Below are 20,433 nucleotides of genomic sequence, written 5' to 3' on the forward strand. Positions count from 1 at the left end.
TGTGTGTGTGTGTGTGTGTGTGTGTGTGTGTGTATGTTTCTCAGGAGAAGTCCACAGATTCTATAACATTTTTAAGAGGGTCCCAAGAAGTCAGGAGCCATGACATTGGACAGAGCTTCTTAAGGGCAGAAGCATACTTTGCTAGTTCTTCTATGGCCTCACGCCTAGTGCAGAGTATGAGGCTTACTGAATGTGCCTGGATGATGAATGAATAACATTTAGGAAAAGGTCCCTTCCTTCAAGGTTTTCCATCATCTTTCTCTGTGAAGCAGTTAAAAAGCAAAACCAAATGACATATGGTTAAAGTTGGAGGAGGAAGATAGATATATAAGTGCACACTCTTTCATTCATTCACCCATTCACCCATTTACCCATCCATCAGTTTGTCCATTCATGATTCATTTTATGCACGTAAAAGAAACCACGCCCAGTGCTGGCTGTTCGGGGGCTCAGAGAAGCAAGGAGTCACTGCACGTATCAGAGCTCCCTGAATATAGAGGGAGGTGATGTGGTAAAATCTAGGAGGGTTTCCTGGGGGAGATGTGACATGAGTGAGGCCAGGAATGAGGACTAGTATTCAGCCAGATGGAACGGAGACCTGGGCAGGGTGTCCTGCGTATGTGTGTTGGGGGAGGGGCATCAGTGTGAGCAGATGCCTGGCCTACCGAGGACCTGAAGAGGGAGAGAATTCACACACCAACAGTCCCTATAGCCCAGAGAGGACTTTTTCAGTCTCCAGGAGGTGATGGCTCAGAAAGGCCAGGCCTGTGGGCTGAGCTGGGCCTGTCTGTGATGCGGTGTGTGGTGTGATGAACAAGCTGGAGCACGGGGCAGAGCTGAGTGGGTAAGAATGCTGACCCCGAGCCCAGCTGGGCACAGAACAGAGGGAGGATTTCACTAGTGTTGGAGAGGAAGCCTGCTCCCCTGGAGGCTGGAGGGCAGGAGGCTAGCCAGGCGGGGAGGATGACCCGATGGCCCCTTGGTGGTGATTGAGCAGCCTGGGAGGCTGCTAGCGCTAAAGGAACAGGGAGGGAGAACAAGAGTCCATCCGTTACCTCGGCACTTACACCAAAAGATGGAAGACGGCTGCCAGAAAGAGGCAGAAATTCCCCTTGAGAAAGGAGAAGTCATGCTACCGGAAATCAAGATTTCGCCGTCATGGGCAGAGAAGGAATGAGATTGTCTGGTGGCTGCCAGACGCTGGGCCAGGGTAGACTTGGGGGGTGCTGACCTGGGCTAATGCCCTCATCCAGGGAGACCCCAGGGCAGGGGCTGACCCTTCCAATCTCCCTCAGTGCCCTGTGAAGCCCCCGGAGCTGCCCAACTGCAACCTCTCTCTTTTTTCCTCCACCTTCCTTGACCCTTCCTTTTATCCCCTGCCCTCCCCACTCCCAAACACACCGCCACATCTCTGAGCAGTTCTGAGCAAATCACTCCAAACAAAACTGTGACAGTATTTAGGGCAGGGATTCCAGGCCCAGAACTGTGCTTGGTTTTGGAATTTAAAGGTAATCATCAATCCCACTCCTTTCCTGTGGACCACTTGAGAAATAGGTGGAGATGTTGAATGTGGATGAAGGTACCTCCTTTATTACTGCTGGGAGCTGCATCGGAGGAGACGGCCTGAAGCCAAAACTTCTAGCCCCGAAGTACACTCAGCCTAGGGTTTCAAGCAGAGCAACTGGAGAGCTGGGGGTCTCCTCTATGTCCCCCTCATCCCATAGCCGTGCAGGCGGGTCCTGGGATGTGTGACACGTGCGGGGACCATGAGCTGAGGCAGCTATAAGAAGGGGCTGAGCTACAGATCTGAGGGCCATTGGCCATTCTCCCACTGAGATGATCTCTACCTTCCCCACTGAGACAGGAGTGGAAGGGGTAAGGAGGGACAGCAATTTCTCTCCAGTACTTTTGGGTCATTGCCGGCATTTGGGGAACAAAAATGTCTTTTTCCTTATGCTTGGCACTTTGCAAGTATTTTCTCATCAATTCTTCACTGTGACTATTTGAGGTAGGTGAGAAGCCCCTTCACCCATGGGGATAGGGAAGTACAAAGAGATTAAGGGATGAGGCCTTGATGTGGTAGGGCCAGGTTCTGCATAGCTTCCTGGCTTCTTCTCCAGGACACATGGTCAACACACCAAGCTCAGCAGAAAGCTGTTGGAATCATCTAAATAGAGACAGCCAGTAAGCCACGAGAAGGCTGTGTGACCTTGTTTAAGTTGCTTAACCTTTCTGTTCTCGCTCCTCAACTGCAAAGTGCGGGCATTTAAAGCAATCTATATTCGTGGTGAACCTGCTTTGTTGAGAGGCCTCTAGGGCATCCAGAGGGGAGAGGCTATGTCCTTGACCCAGCTGACAGCGCTCAGATCCTTTCCCTCCTCCCGACCTTAAAATTCTTCCCTGATGACAAGGGTGCAGGGCGATGGGGCAGTTATAAAGGGTGAGCGCAAGGGAGTTAGCTCCTTTGTTGTGATAGAACAGTTGGGGATCTTGACTGTGTTGGTAGTTACACATGTGGTAGTACACACATGTGATAGAATGGCATAGAAATAGGCATGTACACACACAGGCACATGTGCACACACACACAAATGAGTGCGTGTAAGACTGGTGAAATCTGAACAAGGTCTGTGGCCTTCACCAGTGTCAATCCACAAATGACAATTATACTTGTCAATTGTACAACTACGATAACAGCAGCTATTAGCATTGGGAGGCACTGGATAAAGGGTACACAGGACTCTTCTGTACTATTTTTGCAGCTTCTTGTGAGTCTATCATCTTTTCAAAATAAAAAAGTGGAAAAAAAATCTCCCATGGCCCCTCATTGCTCTCAGCATAAAATCCAAACTCAGCGCCAAGGACCACAGACCCTGCACAAACGGGCCCCCTGGCCTCCTCTGGAACCTCTCCCCCTCCCTCCTCTCTGTGCCTGGAGCTCCCAGCTCATTCCTTCTGCAGGGCTTGGGCCTTGCTCTTTCCTTCAACTCAGATTCTCTCACCCCAATTCTCTGCTTCTGGGAGAACTACGAGTTAAAGCTCTTCCGTTTAGCAGACATCAGTGAGACATTAGCAGACATCGGCGAGACATGGGCGAGTCTAGCTCTGGGTAAATGGTAAAATGCTAGATCAAGCTGCATACAGAAGCCAGGAAGTTTCCAACCCTGGAGATCTTCAGGAAGATCTGATTGTTTCTGGATGACTGTTGCTCACTTCAGTCATCTATCACAGGTTTTATCACATCAAGTCACCCATGGTGGCAGGACCTGCGTTCTCCAAAGTCCGTCCAGCTGTAGGTTCAGGAAATCCATAAATGAGGTTGGTGAGGCATTGTTGCTCTGCCCATCGGGGCCCCACCGTGAGAGTGAGCTTCCTTAGGGCCAGGAGTGAGCCACTTCACCTCTCTCTGCATCTCTGGCACCATCATGAGACAGGTGTGGCAGAGCAGGGCCTCAGTGGATGCCGGCCAAATCATTGGAGGGACTGGCTGGGAGCTCATACATGGTAGACAGCAGACTCCGGGTCTGGCAGTGTGGGAAGCAGGCGAGGAGCCCTGGTGTCGTCTGCAGACTTCCTCAGCTTCCTCTTAGCGGCCTAGATTTTAGCAAACTGCATCAAGTCCTTATGGCACACCGCTCACCTGCACAGCATCCTCCATCCAGAACGGCCCTGAGCTGCGGGCACAAATACTGATGTACCATGCAAATGCCAGCCCCGAGAAAGAGAGCCCTGGATTGTCAATTAGCTCCCCCAGTGCTAGCTGGAGCACCCAACCCCCTCAGTCACTAGGGCCAGCAGCCCAGTGCAAGAAGGGACAACAGAAACAGAAATCATCTTGAAAAGCCAATGTTGTCATGCCAGTGTCTTGTGGCAGCCCGGGGAAGGGAGCTTCAATACAGGGGGAGGAGAGGGCCAGCCTGGCTGCTCCGGAAGGGGGCTCCCAGGGGTGCTTGGGAGAAAGGGTAGGTCCCTGCTCTTAGACGTGCTGCATCTACCTTCCCCTCTACCTGGCCACCTGCAGGCCAGGTCACCTGGGTGCCGGCTTCAAGTGTACATGCCCCGTGGTGTCCTCTAAGCCAAGACAAGGCTCTTTGCAGATACTCTCCTCTGACCCGGGATAGTCACCATAGGAGGGAGGGCAAGTGGTCCCCATCACCCCACTTGTCCTCTGTTTCCTCTAACTTCCTTCTGTTCCCTTACCCATTCCTCTGCTTTCTTTCCTTGGTGGGTAAAAGCATGAGTTTTGATGACAGATAGAACTGGGCTCAAACCCTGATGCTACAGCTCACTCCACCCACCTATGTGGCCTTGGGCAAATCACATCACCTCTCTGATCCTCAGTTTGTTAATCTGTAAAATGGAGAGGAGAGCAGAGCCATCGAGGTATTGCAAGGATCAATTTTTGAGTAGTTAAGAGTTTCAGGCAACATCCTCTGGTGTGCTAGAAATGTTACTCCGTTTATTTCTTAAATTCTGAACTTAATTTCTATTCCATGTTCCCATTCTTGGGGGACAGAAATGAAATCTCATAAACTCAGGACGCCCCATCCCCTGTAGGGTTGCCTGGGGGTTATGAAGCATTGAGTTGGGGAGTGGGCTCAACCATCCGTGTGCAGCCTCTCCAGGCAGGCAGCCTCCAGATGTCCTGGTTCCTGTACATTCTGTGGTCACAGCACCATCCAGGTCAGAGGTGGGCCCCCCAGCCTAGAACCAAGGTTTGCTGGTTCTCTGGGGCTTTCTGGGCCTCACCCCTCCTGATCGCAGGGGGAAGAGTCTTCTCCTTGCCAGACTCGACAGGAAGAGACAGGTCAGGACCTCGCTCCCAGAAAAGATGCACAGGCCAGTGGAGTGTGCAACACTCCACGTAGAGGGCTGGTGGGGCTGGAAGGGGGTCTCAGGGCCATGTCCTCTCATCCCCTCATCCACCCCCTCACCCCCACCCCCTGCTCTACTTAGGAAAGGGGCGGGGCATCCTCTGCCCCCAGATTCCACCACAGTCTGGGGTTTTAGAGCTTAATGTTCCACTGGAGGTGGGTCAAGGACACACTCCTCTATCCGCTCTCCACTCTTTCATCTTAAACCAGAGCCTTTGTAAGTTAAAATCCAAGAAGGTGACTCCGTTGATTCTGTGCCCCAGGCAGTAAATGCCACAGGTCTCAATGTGGAGGAGGGGATGTGGTCACGGGACAAAACACAAGAAATACCTCCCAATATCTTGTAGTTTTAAGTTGCCTCAATTCTGCAGCCCTGTCCCAGAGTCAGTCCTCTGCGTAACAGCAGCCACGGTTCTTTTCCATGTTCCTTCCTCTCTCTTCAGGCTCCAGTTGCTGCAGCGGTGCTGGGAAGCTGGGAGCCGGTGCTGACAGGTTCAGCCAGCTGTGCAAAGCCAGGAGCGTTCATCGCTGGCATTATTACTAATCATCACGCAGCTTCGTAGCTGCTCCCTCCTCCCCCCCCCCCCCCCACCAGCTCACTTCCTCTAGGGTCTCCAGTCTGTAGAAGCCCTGGAGGGAAAACAGACCCAGTGTGCATCCCTGAAGGCTGGTGGCCACGGCTGCAGCTCCCAGGCCCTAAGAGTATGGGTGAGAGCAGCACCTGCCAGTCAGAGGGCCAGACTCCCCTCTGTATCTGTCCCTCAGCTCTAAGATGCTACACCATTCCTATGAATCCCCAGAGAAACAGTGCTAGAAGAAATCAGTTGCAACAGCAGCTGGAGGACTTGGGGCTAGACAGGGAGTGTGAGCTCTGGAGTCAGATCACCTGAGTTCAAGGCCAGTCTACTACTTCCTTGCTGTGTGACATTGATCAGGTCAATTAGCCTCTCTGTGCTTTGGTTGCCTCATATATACAATGGGGCATAATGAGAGTACCTACCTTATAGGGTATCGAAATCATTAAGTGGGACTAGGTATGTGACTGGCACATAGTAAGAATGGCATAGATGGTGCTTGCCGTTGTTACTGTAATTGGTATACAACCTAAGGAGGATAAAGAAGGGCAGTGAACGCAATTGACTCCTGGACGTTTACCCAAAATTATGGATCCATATTTTACACACACTTTAAAAAGATAAGAAATTCTGCCCATGGTTTCTGTCCCCCTTGCCCCAGTCATTTCAGCATCACCTGTCCACCCTGCCATACCACTATGGCAATTATCCAGGGTGCCCCTGCCCCACTTCAGCCTTGCTCTGCCTCTTTCTCTCACCCCCACCCCCTCTAGCTCCATCCCTTTCTACCCAGTTCCACCCTTAATTTCTCCACCCTGCCTCCACCCTGAATTTTGCCCTCCTAAGCTGCCCTAAGCCCCTGATCTTGCTGAGTCCAAACTTTTGGGTGGGGACTTTGGGTGGGACAGGCCAGCTTGGCCAGGGTCAAGGGCCAGTTTTTTCACTGGCAGAGCTAGAGAGGTCATTCCCACTGTTTCTTGATGAAGTCTGGGATGTTATAGGGAGTTGTTTATCTGCCCTTTGCCCCTTGGTCTGTGGCTCTCCAAGCCAGTGGGCATAAACTTCTGCAACCCCAGAGACCCACTCAGGGTGTGATAAACAGGAGGCACTCACTAAATGCACAAATGCTTCTTCTCATTTAACCCTCATAGCAACCCTCAGAAATTGGCATAATTATTACCCCCATTTTACAGAAGTTGAAACTGAGGCTCAGAGAACTTAAAGTCACACAGCTAAGAAATGACTGGATCAAATCTCTTCATATAATTTTCCACCTTAGGAAAGAGTTTCTTAACCAGGTGTCCATAGATGTGCTTCAGTGGGGAGAGTCATGAATGCCGTAAAACTTTATGCAAAGTGTGAGTGCAGGCAGGCACAGTTATTTTGGGGAAGCAGTTTCACAGGTTTCATCGGATACTTAAATGTTTGAACTTATTTGATTCCACATCTCCAACCCTTCCTCCTTCCAGCCATCCTTCCATCCACCTCCGAGAGCCATTTGATCAATTTCATGAAGCACCTGCCTTGTGCCGGGTCTAGCGCGGCACCCATGGCTTCTCTGGCTTCCACAACACGTAATGTTTCAGATAATGCAAGCTGAGGTGCTCTGGAATGTCATTCCCACCTCCCTGGATCTGGGTAATTCAGAAGGGCTTTGCTGCCAATGTCTGGGCTGCGTGGGTGGCTGCACTCTGTCTGAACTCATCTCAGCGCCTGGTGGAGACTGTTCCAATGCTGGAGCATGAAAGGGAAACACTTGAGGCAGTGCAGCGGTCAGGACATAAAGGGCAGAGCCTGTGTCCTGGCTTCTCCTGCATTCCCTGCAGCCCACACCAGCCCCACTCCCTCAAGGGGCGTAATCAGCCTCGACAGATGAGGCCATGCTTGATGCATGAGGACATGGCCCAGGAGAGGTGCTTCCCAGGCTGGAGTCCTATTCCAAGGTCTTTTCTTGCTCCTGGGAAGATGGGGAAGAAGGTGCTTGCAAAGGAGACCCAAAGGGGAAACTGAGGAATGGAGTTAGCATTTTCTGAGCCAGGACTGTGTTCCAGCCAGGGAAACCCTGTGCCGGGTGCTTTTGCAATCATGACCGCTTTCAGCCTCACCTCGCCACTGACATTGGTGGGATGGTTCCTCTTGCAGATGTGCAGAGAGTGAGGCTTTCAAAGGTCAAATAACATGCTCAAGGTCACAAAACAAGCACCACATGTGAAGCCTGAAGCTCTATCTACTTCCCGCCCTCTGGAGAGCTCCCCCTCCCCCCTCCTTCCTCCTCCTCCCTCCCCCTCCCCCTCCCTCCCCCTCCCCGCTCCCCTCCCCCTCCCTCCCCCTCCCCGCTCCCCTCCCCCTCCCTCCCCCTCCCCTCCTCCTCCCCGTTCCCCTCCCCCTCCCCTCCCCTCTCCTCCCCTCCCCTCCCCTTCCCCTCCCCTCCCCTCCCCTTCCCCTCCCCTCCCCTCCCCTCCCCCTCCCCTTCCCCCTCCCCCACCCTCTTCTCCTCAAGACATCACCAGTAGTTTGCAAACAATTATCCTACCTGGCTTCTCTGAGCATCCCCCACCACCTTATCCCATACTAACCTGCCCCCTCCCGATTGCAGTTTGTAATGATGAGAGCATCTGGTTGTCTTCAGCCCTAGATCACCAGCTTCCTGAGGGGCAGGGACTCTCGCGTCTTCTTGTTCGTTACTGATCCATGTATTTAAAATAGTGCCTGGCAGGTAGACGGTGCTTAATAAATATATGTTGAATGAATCAATGAATAACTAAATGAGCCCCAGAGCAAATAATAATAAATGACATTTGCAGAGTGCTTTACAGAGAGTTAAAACACTTTCCCTTTACTTTATCCAACTCAATCCTCACACCAACACCCTTGAAGGGGACCTGTTCACGTTTTACAGATGAAGCGGCCCAGGCCAAATTCACATGTAGGAAGAGAAGTGGGATTTGATCCCAGGTCTAAAGGATGGGGCCCTTTCCCTGCCCTGAATGACCTCGGTGTGAGTATCTGTGGAACACTTAGGACATCCTGGGCCAGGCTGAGCTGTGCTGGAGGGGGACAGGGGAAGAGAGTGTATGCTTTGCTTTCTAACAGCTCACAGTCTATTCGAGGAGGCCAGACATGCATGTGGAACATTTGGGAAATGGTACAAGACAGCAGCTAGCAGAGTGCGGAATTGCACATAATCAGGTGCCAACCACTTTCCCTTCCTTAACTAATCTGAGCCTTTTAATACCAGATGGGGACCCTGAGAATAGATTTCCTCTGAAATAGATGAAGAGCAAGATGGAAGCCAAGGGGAAGGCTGTGAGTTACTCATTTTCACACGGCTCTAGCCTGGCATGATGTCTGGCCCTCAGCAGTCCACTCTCTCTAACTGGCCACACTAAGTGCCGGACGCCTACTCAGGACCTCGCACACATGACCTCACCGCTCTTCACGGCAGTACTGCAAGGTAGGTACTAATGCAGTCCACAGAAGGGGAACGTAGAGTTCAGAGGAAGGGCTCATCAGGCCCAAAGTCACACAGCTAATAAGGGACAAAATCGGGATTTGAACCCAGATCTAGCAGCCCCCCAGATTCATGCTCTTAATCTGACACTGCTGACTGTGTGGTGGGAACTCAGCAAACTGCCCTGGTCCGCAAGGATGGGAAGAGACATGGCTGAGGGAGCAGTGAGGAGAGAGGGAAGCAAGGAACACAGCTTGTGTGTTTCGTAAACAGACAAGCACATGTCTGCTTCAACAGGATCTCTGCGGGTCTCTGACAATCTCACCCTTTCCCCCCGTAAGCACCCTCCCAGGGGTACCCTATGGAGTCCTATATGGGTGCTCATGTCAGGGGAAAGGCAAGGCCTCGCCTCCAGAGACTTCTGAGGGCATGCACAGGCCCTGTGAGTGTGTATGTATCTGCTCAGACTGCTATAACAAGATGCCACAGACTGGGTGGCTTAAACAACAGAAATTTATTTTCTCACACTTCTGGAGACTAGAAGTCCAAGATCAAGGTGAGGTGCCAGCAGGGTTGGCGTCCGGGGAAAGTTCTCCCCTGGGGTTGTAGATGGCTGCCTTCTCCATGCTGTGTGTGCACATGGTCTTTTGTTGATCACACAGTGGTGGTGGGAGTGGGGGCCCTCTGATATCTGTTCTTATAAGATCATTAAGGACACTAATCTCATGGTGTCAGGGCCCCACACTTATGACCTCGTTTAAACCTTAATTACTTTCTTAAGGGCTCCATCTCCAAATATAGCCACTCTGGAGGTTAAGCCTCCAACATATGGATGTGGGAAGTACACAAACGTTTCACCCACAACAGGGTGAATGAGGGAGCAGTCAGAGCCAGAGACGGTGCATGAGCTGGCTCACCTTCCAGGATAGAGGGAGTCACAGCCATTGAAACTCATGTTGGTTGGGACTGGCAAGATCACCTAAGCGAGTACACTACATCAGGACAGCAGGAAAAATGGTCCCTACAGCCAGGTGAGTGATGGGAGGCTCCCGCTCTCTCCATGTAGTTCTCTCTTGCAAGTCTCCGAGAGGCAGGGGTCCAGGCTGTTGTTTTCTTCTTCTCTTGTCCCTCACACTTGTCGTGTATTCCTACTTAGACACATTCTTTGTGAGCATCTCATGGGTGATGTCTGCTGCATTGTACTGTGTGTGTGTGTGTGTGTGTGTATTTATCTGTAGATAATACCTACCACACGGCATCATCAGGAATAAATGAACTCTTATGCATGTATAATAAATATCTGGTACATGGTAGGTGTACGAATGAACAAATATTTGTTGAATGAATGAATCTTCACTTGGGAGAGTGTGCTTCTTCCTTTGAAAGGCAAGGATGATCTGCTAATCATCAGTTGTTACTTACTAATTGGGTCACTGAGCAAAGAAAATTATCAGTTCATTCTTTCCTTCATTCATTTATCGAACATAGACTGACTGCACCCCTGTCAGAAACCAAGGGTTAAGCAGACCGTGTAGAGCTAAATCAGGAGCAGTCCCTGCTCTTAAAGACCTTGCAGTCCAGAGGGAGAGACAGACAGGGAAGGGGACAATGAGAACCAAGGTAGTGAGTGCTCTGATGGGAAAGAGTCCCCAAGTTCCGTAGGAACCCCAAGGGGGATACCACTGGGGCCCAGAGAGGGATTCCTGGAGAAACTGACACCTGAAGTAGGTCTTCAAGGGTGAGCTCAGTTTGTCAGATGGAGAAAGGGTTGAGGACATTCTAGGCAGAGGGACAGCCCTGAAGCACAACCACTGAGGGCACACTGGGGACTAGTGAGGGTCTGTGTGGCTAGAGCCCCAAAGAGAGCAGGGGCCTTGGGAAATGAAGCCAGACCATTAAAGGGCCTCATAATTCATGCTCAGCAGTTTGAACTTTGTCTCGGTGACTTCATTTTATTCCCACTGCTCAGATACAGCCAGTTGTGAACTCCTCTAGATGACCTTACTATTTCTATCTGTACAATGGAGCAATTCATCTGCTTCTTCAGAGGGCCTTGGGGGGCGAAGGAAATGAGAGAATGGCATCGTAGCCTTTTGTAAACTCTCAAGTGCCGGTCCTGGTCACTCAGGTAGTGTGGAGCTGAGCAGAGGTCTGAAGGTGAAATGGCTTGGTGCTCCATCCAGAGATTTTCGAGAAAACTGGGGGCTGTACCATCACCATCTCCCCAGCAAAGATCCCTCTGTTCCTTAAGTCCTGGCCATCCTAGTGGGTCCTGTAGTGACCCCAGGCTTCAGCTCCACCCCCACTTTTCTCCCCCAGCAGGGAGGGCAGGAGGGAGGCAGGGCCGGCCCCTACCTGTCCTGCTCTATCATCCGGGATTCCAGGCCTCATGGACACAGATAAGCCCTGAACTGGCAGTTAGGAGAGCTGAGGCTTTAAATCTGGTGGGACCCAGAGGAGACCTCCCCAGCTCAGTGGCCCACAGTATCCTCAACTGCCAACAGGAGTGTCCCCATCACACAGTGATGACAGAGGCCTGGGCTCCAAGTTCTAATCCCCTATCCTGGCTAGGTAACTTCAGGCAAATGTCTTGCCCTCGGTAAGCCTCAGTTTCTCTCTGTGGTGATGATCAGACATGACCTGACTAATAGTCACAGGGTGTGGGGTGATGTGAGCTATATAGCAACAGGCCACGCGAATGAAAGGGATGGGTTTTATTAAGTGCACCTTCCCTGTTGCACCAAATAGGACAAGTGCTGGGATTTGAGAAAGCATGAAGTGCTGAATAGGTGAATAAAACCAGTCAGGGTCCCTGGCCAAGTTGCAGACCACCTGTGTCCCGCAGAATGGCAGCTAATGGGCTGGAACGAAGGGGAGCTCTGTATCCTTGGGGTAGGACTGTATGCCTGTACGGCTTCAAGTCAGTGTAAACATGGGTGACTGTGATGCTCTTTTGCACTGAACGTGTGTGTGTCTGCATACCTGCGTATTTGTGTGTCTACGTCTTGTGTGGAGTCCTAGGGATGCACCTGTGGGTGTTATGGACTATGAGTCTGTGTGTACAACAGCAACATCTGTGTGGACTTGTGGAACCTGTGCACATATGTTTGTGTGACTATGTGTATGAGGCCATATGTCGGGAAACCCTATGACCTGCAAACACTGCTTATAGTGGGAACCCAGGCAGCTCAGGAAGGGCAGCTCCTCCGCAGACTTCAGGGGAGCAAACCTTGCATTTCAGCACCACCGGGGGGCTGAGGAGAATCCAAACGGGTAGACCCAAACTTTGTCTTTTTGCATGAGAAGTCAAGATAGGGTTTGGGGTCCTGCCCCCTAACGACAGCTTGTAAGTTCTTGGGGGTCAAGGAGGGAGAAGGATGAAGGAGGGAGAAAGGGAAGAAACAAAAGAGAGTAAGGAAGTCTCCATAGGGGCCGAGGGCTCCTTTCCCCTTCCCAACTTCCTGTCATTCAAAGGTGACCCTGGCGCCCGGGGAGCAGGAGGGCACTTTCCTCCTAAGACATCCCATCCCGTGGGTGGAGCAGACTTTGCCCCACCCCATAAAGATTTCCCTTGAAGTCAAATGAAACAACGCACCCCACGCAGGGACACACAGACACAGACACACAGACACAGACACACACAGACACACAGACACACAGACACACACACACACACACACACACACACGTTCTCCCGAGAAGCAGTCTGCTGCCCCCTGAGCCCCACCCATCGGCCAGGCGTCCGCACCCCGCGCCCCTCGTGCGCCGCGGCCCCGCCCCGCCCCCCCGGGGTTACCCGCCGGCAGTTCTCCGCGCGCCTCAGACTCGCCTCGAGCGCGGCAGGCAGGCGCGCGCGGCTCCGCTCCACGTCGTCCCCGCTCTGTTCATTCATGATTGGTACTCGGCCCCCCGAGACCCAGCCCGAGCGCCGGGAGGGGAGCCGAGCGTGCGGCAGGAGGGGCGGGCGAGCGCGGCTCCCGCAGCGCACGCGGCGCTGGCTCAGGAGCCTCGGCCGGGCGGGCGCACCGGCCCGGTGTCCAGCGCCAGGCAGGCTTCGGGGCATCGTTCTCGGTCCTCGGCGAGGGAAGCGGCAGGGCCCGGGTCCGAAGGCTCGCCAGGAACGGCTAGCCCTGTGAGTCAGTGCATGTGCGGGGCCGAAGAAGGATAGAAAAGGCTCCCAGCGCCCCAGCCCCACGCTCGCTGAATACCAAGCTGCGGCGAGCTGCGGGGGGCTTTTTTTTTACCTCCTCCAATTCGGAGTAGAAGATCCACACTGATTTCCTTCCAGTGGAGGGGAGGGGCAGGGCCCGAGGTCCCAAGTCGCACACAAGTCTTCGCTGCCATGGGGGCCGTCATGGGCACCTTCTCGTCTCTGCAAACCAAACAAAGACGACCCTCGAAAGGTAAGCCACCTCCTTCTTCCTTTTGTTCCCCTGGCTGGGTTTGGGGGTGCTCGGTGCTGGGTTGGGGTGTGCCTCCTGCCCCCCTTGGCCCGGGACCCCCTTGGCCCGGACCCCCCTCCCCATGAGGAGTGGGTTCAGGTTCCTGTAACCAAAGGAGTAAGAAACCGGCGGGAGGATTGGTGTGAATACCCGTGAGCTGGCAGAGGAGGGACCCAGAGTGGGCTGCAGCCTCAGGGGCCACGGAACCTCTCCGGGGCACCAGGTGCCAGGACCCTACTCCTGGAGGAATCTCTAGGCACAGAAGGCAGAGACAAATTCACAGGTGGGAGGTGGGGACGATGTTGTCTGAGTGTAAATGTTGGGAAGCTCTTCCCGTTCCCATGAACCGTTGGTGTTTGTGCGACTGCGGGCATCCAGCGAGGGTGCTCACATATTCACTCACTGCCCCCCACCCCCACCCCCAGCAGCGATGCTGTGCGGACCTGGGGGTCCATCATCAGGGAGAGAGTGCTTTCTGCAAGCCAAAAGGAATCAGCTGCTGGCAGGTGATAAAACTCTCAGGGCTCGTGTCCTGGTGGCTTTAGGGAGTTGGGAGCCAGGGCATCACACGAGGATGCTGCCACGCTCTGGGAGCCGCCTGAGAGCTGAGAGCACTGTCAAGGTCTGGTGAAGAGGTGAGCTGACATCAGGGATTAGAAAGCATAATATCCCTGAGTCCCTCCTGCCTGGACTCCGGCTGAGATAAGCCCAGTCTCACCAGCGGGACAGTCATGAAACGGGTCCTTGTGAAGTCGGGGGAAACATGTTGCACCGCGGGGGACTGTGCAGGCCTCCTATCCAGCTGTTTGAAAGTTGCTTGTTGGAATAAAGACACTGGATGCAGTTAGGAAAAAGAATATGATGGGTTTGGTTTGTTTGCTTTTTATGCTCAAATACTACTGTGAGTGGTAGAAAGGTTTTAAGTAACCTGACAGTTAAACCTTTAAGTTCTGCCATTGGAGCCCAGGTTCTGGTGACAGGTGAGGTTACCGTTCCTACCCCTTATGCTGGCTAGTGATTAGATCAGCGGTAGGATAATGGACCCCAGGGTGCACAATGAGTCCACTCTCAAGACTTGGTTGGTCTTTCCTGATTCAGTAGGAAAGTCTGCATCGCAGAGATAGCTTCCCATGAATAACTTGTCTTTGAGGGATCTCGACATCTGGCCCAGTCCCCAGAGGCATCAGGCTGGCTGAATACTGAGGAATAGGATCTCTGGGTGAAGATCTCAGGTGATGAAGCTGGGTTGGCATTCAGAGCCTAGAACATGGGAAGAGGCTTCGACCCATTTGTCCAACTGCCTTGTGCATCCTCCTGGCAGGGAAGAGACTGGGTGCCGTTTTACCAGTCCTAGGCAGGACAGGTCTGCAAGCCTCGGCCCAGGACCTTGACATTAACAGCCCCACTTCTCACGGATCCTCAGATACTGCTTGACTGGGGACAACGTTCAGCAGCAGTTGCTGGTCTCCTTCCCAACCGTCTGACCACCGTGAGGTCCCAGAGGCCGGGGGACTGTGGGGATAAGAAACTCAGGGATTTGTTTTAATACATTTTCAATGCCTGTGGCACTCCTGGGAGGCAGCTAGGTGTCACAGAAAGATCTTGGACCCTAGAGTCCAACAGATTCTGGGTGCAAATCTCAGCTCCATCGCTCCTTCCTTACGTGACCTCAGGCAGATCCTTTCACCTGTCTAAGCCTCAGTTTCTTATCCATAAAACGGACAGGATACTATCTCCTGTCAGGAAACAGGGTGTGGAGGGAGTGGAGAGAGGGAGGACCCTGCCTCATCTACTGTGTCGGCTGCAGCTACCAGGGACCCAGAGGAGATTGCTGAAAGATGCCAAGATCAACTGAACGATGGATATGGAGTTCCTCACCTAGGGCTGGGCAAAGATTATGAGCTGAGACATTGCCCAGACGTTACTGTCTACCATTCCCTTTTCCTACACAAAACTGCAGGTCACCCCAGATGGATTCCCAAAGGATTCCAGGAGGCCAGAGCTCTTTGCTTCTCTCTCCTAGGAGTCTAAGAAAAGAGAGGAGGGGGCACAGCATTCAGCGAGCCCCTACTGTGTGCCTGACACAGTGCTAGGTGCTTTATCTGCGCATTCTCACTTAACTGTCCCAACAACACTTGTTTGAGGCTCATTGCGGGTCCAGGGCTAGTGGATGGGCTGCCATGACAAGCTGCCCCGAGCTTGGGGTGTCTGGTCAGCCCCATTTGCACAAAGCCACACCACACTGGCTGGAATTGTCCAGGGCTCCAGCTACGTACATCCCCCCCAGGCCTTTGTCCTGGAGCAGAGTCTTATCTTCCTGTCTAGCTCAGTGGAATGCTGGTCAGCAGAAGACCCTTTCTGCAGAGAAAAGTGGCTTGGAAACTGGCTGGAAAGGCTAGTGATCAGGGATCACTTCTTGGTCAGGTCCCTTGCCCCATGGAGACCTAGGTTTCACCTTCGTAAAAGGCGGAAGTTACATTAGACATTTTCTCAGGTTCCATCCAGTTCTCAAATTTGAAGATTTCTGTTGCTGATGCTCTTACCAGAGCTGCCACTATGATATCTGAGACACCAGCCTCAGATCTAATTGCAAACAGTCAGAAGAGAGTGGTGGAGATTTTCAACTCGGGAATCGGTCTCCCCGCTGGGTTCAAATCCAGGCTCTACCACTTACTAGCTGCGTGACTAAGCCTTATTTTCCTCAACTGGAAAACAGGGACAGTAGTAGTTACCGTCTTAAAATAGCTGTTGTGCTGTGTGGATTTCAGGGATAATGCAAATCAAATGCGTAGCACGAGCTCTGCTACATAAGTAGTCAGCAAATTTTAACTACTATTCAATTTATGGCTCTAGTGTTTAGGGCTTCCAAATGCCTAGAGTAAGCCATCCTGGAAGTAGTCCATGCCTGTTGGAATCCTCACAGCTCAGTTCTGGAGCGTTCCTTCTGCCGTGTCCGGGAAACTAGGACCCAAACCTCACGTGCTCAGATACTGGTCCTGTTGCTGCAGCCCCAGCTGACCTCTGCTTTGTGGCTGGTCCTGAAAACATTGTATCTTGTTTAACAAATACACTGCATGTTTTGAAAATGTAATTTGGAATCACATACATATAAAGCTCCACATGATTTAGTGGCGAGGGACATGCCTAACCCAACCTGGGTGTTCAGGGAGAGCTTCCAGAAGGCCACAGAAATCTAAAGTAATTTAAGAGCTATGTCACTGAATAAGAAAGTTTCAAATTCATTTCCTGTCCTTCTCTCCGTTTGGGACCTTTGTTTGTCGTTAAGTAAGAATGAGAAAAGTCCTGCCTCAGAGATTCAGTCTCTGCATCCCAGTCCCGGGTAGGGTTTCTGGCTCCAACAGTTTTGTATGTGTTTATCATACGAAGGACACGGCTCTGGGCTTAAAGGGTCGGGATATCAGGGGTGATCAGATGAGGATCACGCAGGTGCAGTGGCTGGGCCTCTGTGAGGGGCAGGGGGCGAGAGAATTTAGGGAGAACGTCACTAGCCCAAGGGCATCTCAATGGAAACTTGCCTATAAGCAAATAAAACTACTTTGCAGGGGCGGCTGGGTTATCCATCCGCCGTGACCGAGGGAAAGCATTCAGAACCTTCAGGAAGGACTGAGCTTGGAATCTCCAGAGTGTTCATTGAATAGATGAGCCAACAAAATCTCACAGCTTTTAGATGCTTTTTCCAAGGCTACACGGCAAGTTAGAGACAAATATGGGACTGGTCCCCTCACTCCAAGACCAGTGAGCATCTCGGAACCTTAGAGACCTTATGGAAGCACAATATCCCTGATGAGGCCAGGTTTGGGGGTTGTTGCTCCGGGCAGCATGTTCTCCCAGCATATTCTCCCAGGAAAAATCTGGGAGACCAGTGGGAGGCAGCCAGGTGTAGAGAAGCAGTAGCCCTGCCGTCACACTGTCCTGGGCTCAAGGCACCTCTGGCAAGTCATTTCACCTTGGAAATGTCAGTGTTCTTATGTCTAAAAGAGGAATACTGATTTACAGAGGTGTCCATGCCCTCAGCATTACCCGTTTCTGCATCTTTATCCATCTTTTTAACTCTGTGTTACCCTTCCCCCCACTTCCTTGTCTAATAGTTAAAATTCTACCCACATTCCAAGACCTCACTCAGCTATTTCCACATTCAGGAAGGCTCCCCCAAGCCCTGGAAAGAAGCAACTTCTCCCATCTAAATTCCTTAATCTTCTAAGGTGTACGTTCTCATGACTCTCAAGTCATGCTTTGAATTAGGCAATTGATGGAGGTGTTAACCCCTCACCCCATCCCCAGAACGTTAGCTTCTCAGGGGAGCTACTCTGAATCATCCTGCATAGTCCCCAGCTTGGTTCCTTGCACATAGTAGGTACTCTGTAAATCTTTTCTGGAGGAACCTATAAATAATGGACTGCTTGGCCACTTTCTGTTATTTCCTGGAATTGCCCACCCTGAAGCAAAAGTTAGCTTCCCACTGGAATTTCAGTTACCAGCCCTCTGCCTGGAATGAATTCTTTTCTTTGGTCTGCTGGCTTTGAATTGGCTTTGTCCACAGAATGTACTGAGTCTGTTTACCATTAAGCAGGGAAGTGCTGAGAACAGCGTTCCTGCTCCCCAGCCCCCTGAGAGTCACAAAAGTACAGGGAGACCATACCCAGTGCCGGGCACAGTTCTGGTCCCTTTATCCCAGAAGAAAGTCAAGGAAGCTCAAAGCGAGTGGGGAGAGGGAGATGGTAAAGACTGAAAGATGGAAGTGAAAGGACTACTGTTTGAGGTTTTTTTTGGCCTGGTCCCTGGAAAAGGATCGTGTCTTGGACTTCCTTATATGCCTGGAAGGGTTTTGCTCAATAAATGGTTTGTAAATGTACAAATGAGCAAGTGAATACATACATTAGCAAGTGAGTGAAAGAATGAATGATTGAATGAATGAGGGGATAAATAAATGAGTGAATGAGTGAGGAAACAGATGAATGACAGAAGGAATAGTTGAAGAAGTGAGTGCATGAGTGAGTAAATGAATCCATAAATTAATGAATGATTAATGAAGTCCCAGAAAGGCTATGATAGGAGGCTGTCTTTGCATGAAGAGCATTGATAGTCATGCTACCTAAATCCTGGATCTAAGCCCCCCACCGTGGAACGTGGAAGGAGTCAGTGGTACAGGAGGCCCTGGTACAGATAATTAATAGTAAACTTATAACACGTGCTTCATGAAGAGCTGAAAATTATAAGTTCAGTCAAGAAGAGTTCTGGTAATTTTTTGGATATCTGTACCTTGGGGAAGGTGGGAAGATGGAAAAGTATCTCTAGGCTCTCACTCTTTTGTTGATTCATTCAAAAAACTAAAGTGAGGACCAACCCTCAATGCCCTCCCTTGTATTTCAGGTTCCCCTTTGTCTTGTCTTGGTGAGATCAAGAATCTGTGTATCTGTCCACTCAGTTATTTGTTCACTAAGTAATCCCGTATGTGTCCTTTAACTTTGCTTCCCTGATGTTTCTACCCAAGATCCCCCTTGGCTTCCCCACTCTCTCTCCACTTCCACCTCCCAAGGTGAACTCCTACACACCCTTCAAGACCTCATTCAATGTCACCTCCTCCCAAGCTCTTGTGGGCAGAGCACATTTCTCCCTCCCCTGCTCCCCTACAGCTGTTGCTCCTTCCCTTGGCTACAGTCCCGAACAATATGTGATTATGGATTTACGCATTCGTCTCTCTGACTAGCTCTCAGGGAATGAGTCTTATTTCAGGGCCTCTGTCAAGGCCTGTTGCTGATGGATGTTGTCTGCATGGAGATAAGGATGGATAGACCGGGTTGTGAGTCCCTGATGGCTCCAAGGAGTGCAGGAATGCGGCCTCGCAGATGAGAAATCCGGTCTGCTCATGGGGAGAAGAGCTGCAAAGTTCTGCATAATGGCCCTGGAGCTGATGTTCCCATTCATCAGGCAGAAGCTGAGCAGTATTGGGGGGTGGGGGGAGAGAAAGAGAGAGAGAGAGTGAGAGAGTTACTCTGTGTGTGTGTGTGTGTGTGTGTGTGTGTGTGTGTGTGTGAGAGAGAGAGAGAGAGAGAGAGAGAGAGAGAGAGACTGAGACTTTCAGACAATTTAAAACACTCCCTCCAGGTAGTGTTTTAAATAGGTCACCTTTAGGGAGTAGCTGTGATCAGTTGGGCTATCACTAGAGTAGCCATGGGAGCAGAGCATTGGATTAATTCTTCTTATTCCAGGCCAAACTGAAAGCTTCACTGGGGCAGTTGGGGGATGGGGGGTGGCAGTGGGAGCTACAGTCAAATCAGAGAGTTAGGAATAGGGTGTGCAATGGTTAGGACCACTGGGTTAAAGTAAGAGACTTGGGTTCAAACTCCGACTCTGTGACTTCTTAGCTGAACCTCTCTGAGCCTCCGTTTCCTCCTCTCTAAAATGAGGGCAATGATGGTGTCTCCCTTATCTCCTTAGGGCTGTGGGAGGGGCGCAGGAGGTGGTGAGCACAGTGGTTCACAGAAGGTGAGATGATTCTAGCAGCTCGGGGCAGTAGTGGCTTTGCTGCGGCCTTTTGTCCCATCTCAGGGCGGGTCCCTTCCTCCTCTGTGGCTCCGTCTGCACTGTGACTGGATGATCAGTCTGCACGCTGATGGATGTTGGTGATCCTTGGTGATCTCTGTGCCTTCGAGCTGTGGCCTCTGAGTCCACCCCGTGGGCCCCAGAGCCATCACAACTATGGCCACTGGAATCCCAAGCAGTTTCTCCGGTGACTTCTGTGGGAAGCTGTCAGTTTCAGATGATGATGAAATTCCCAACGGTGAGATAGGAGAACATGGGTCATCAGCAGGGTTAAATTAATACCTAACGTTGACCTGGCCTCGCTCTGTGCCAGGCGCCTTGCTCTGCCCTTTTCCTGTGTTATTTGATTAACCTCCTCCCAGCCCTGGAGAACAGACCCTACTACAGTTTCCATTTTGCAGATGAAGAAACTGAGGTTCCAAGAAGGGCAGTGCTTTGCCCAGAGTCTCACAGCGTACGGATAGCAGGACCTGGTTCTGGCTGATCCCAGAGCCTGAGCTTTTAACCTCACCAGCCTCCTCCCCTCC

The 20,433-nt window shown here is 51.6% G+C and overlaps 1 protein-coding gene across 5 annotated transcripts in view; it reads left to right on the forward strand.

The window, feature by feature from the left end:
* The window catches only part of KCNIP1 (potassium voltage-gated channel interacting protein 1), a 355,966-nt gene that overhangs the window by 115,781 nt on the left and 219,752 nt on the right, over nucleotides 1–20,433 (forward strand). Inside the window, exon 1 of one of the 5 annotated variants that reach the window (XM_065874924.1) lies at nucleotides 13,229–13,303. The exons of 2 other annotated variants lie outside the window; for them this stretch is intronic. In XM_065874924.1, the coding sequence (XP_065730996.1) occupies nucleotides 13,243–13,303 (61 nt within the window). In that variant the 5' untranslated portion in view covers nucleotides 13,229–13,242. Of the gene's footprint in view, nucleotides 1–13,228; nucleotides 13,308–20,433 lie in introns of those variants that run through there. 2 more of the 5 variants (XM_065874921.1, XM_065874922.1) reach the window with 2 other exon arrangements.

This window comes from Phocoena phocoena, chromosome 3, assembly GCF_963924675.1.
Source record: "Phocoena phocoena chromosome 3, mPhoPho1.1, whole genome shotgun sequence".
Classification (NCBI taxonomy): domain Eukaryota; kingdom Metazoa; phylum Chordata; class Mammalia; order Artiodactyla; family Phocoenidae; genus Phocoena; species Phocoena phocoena.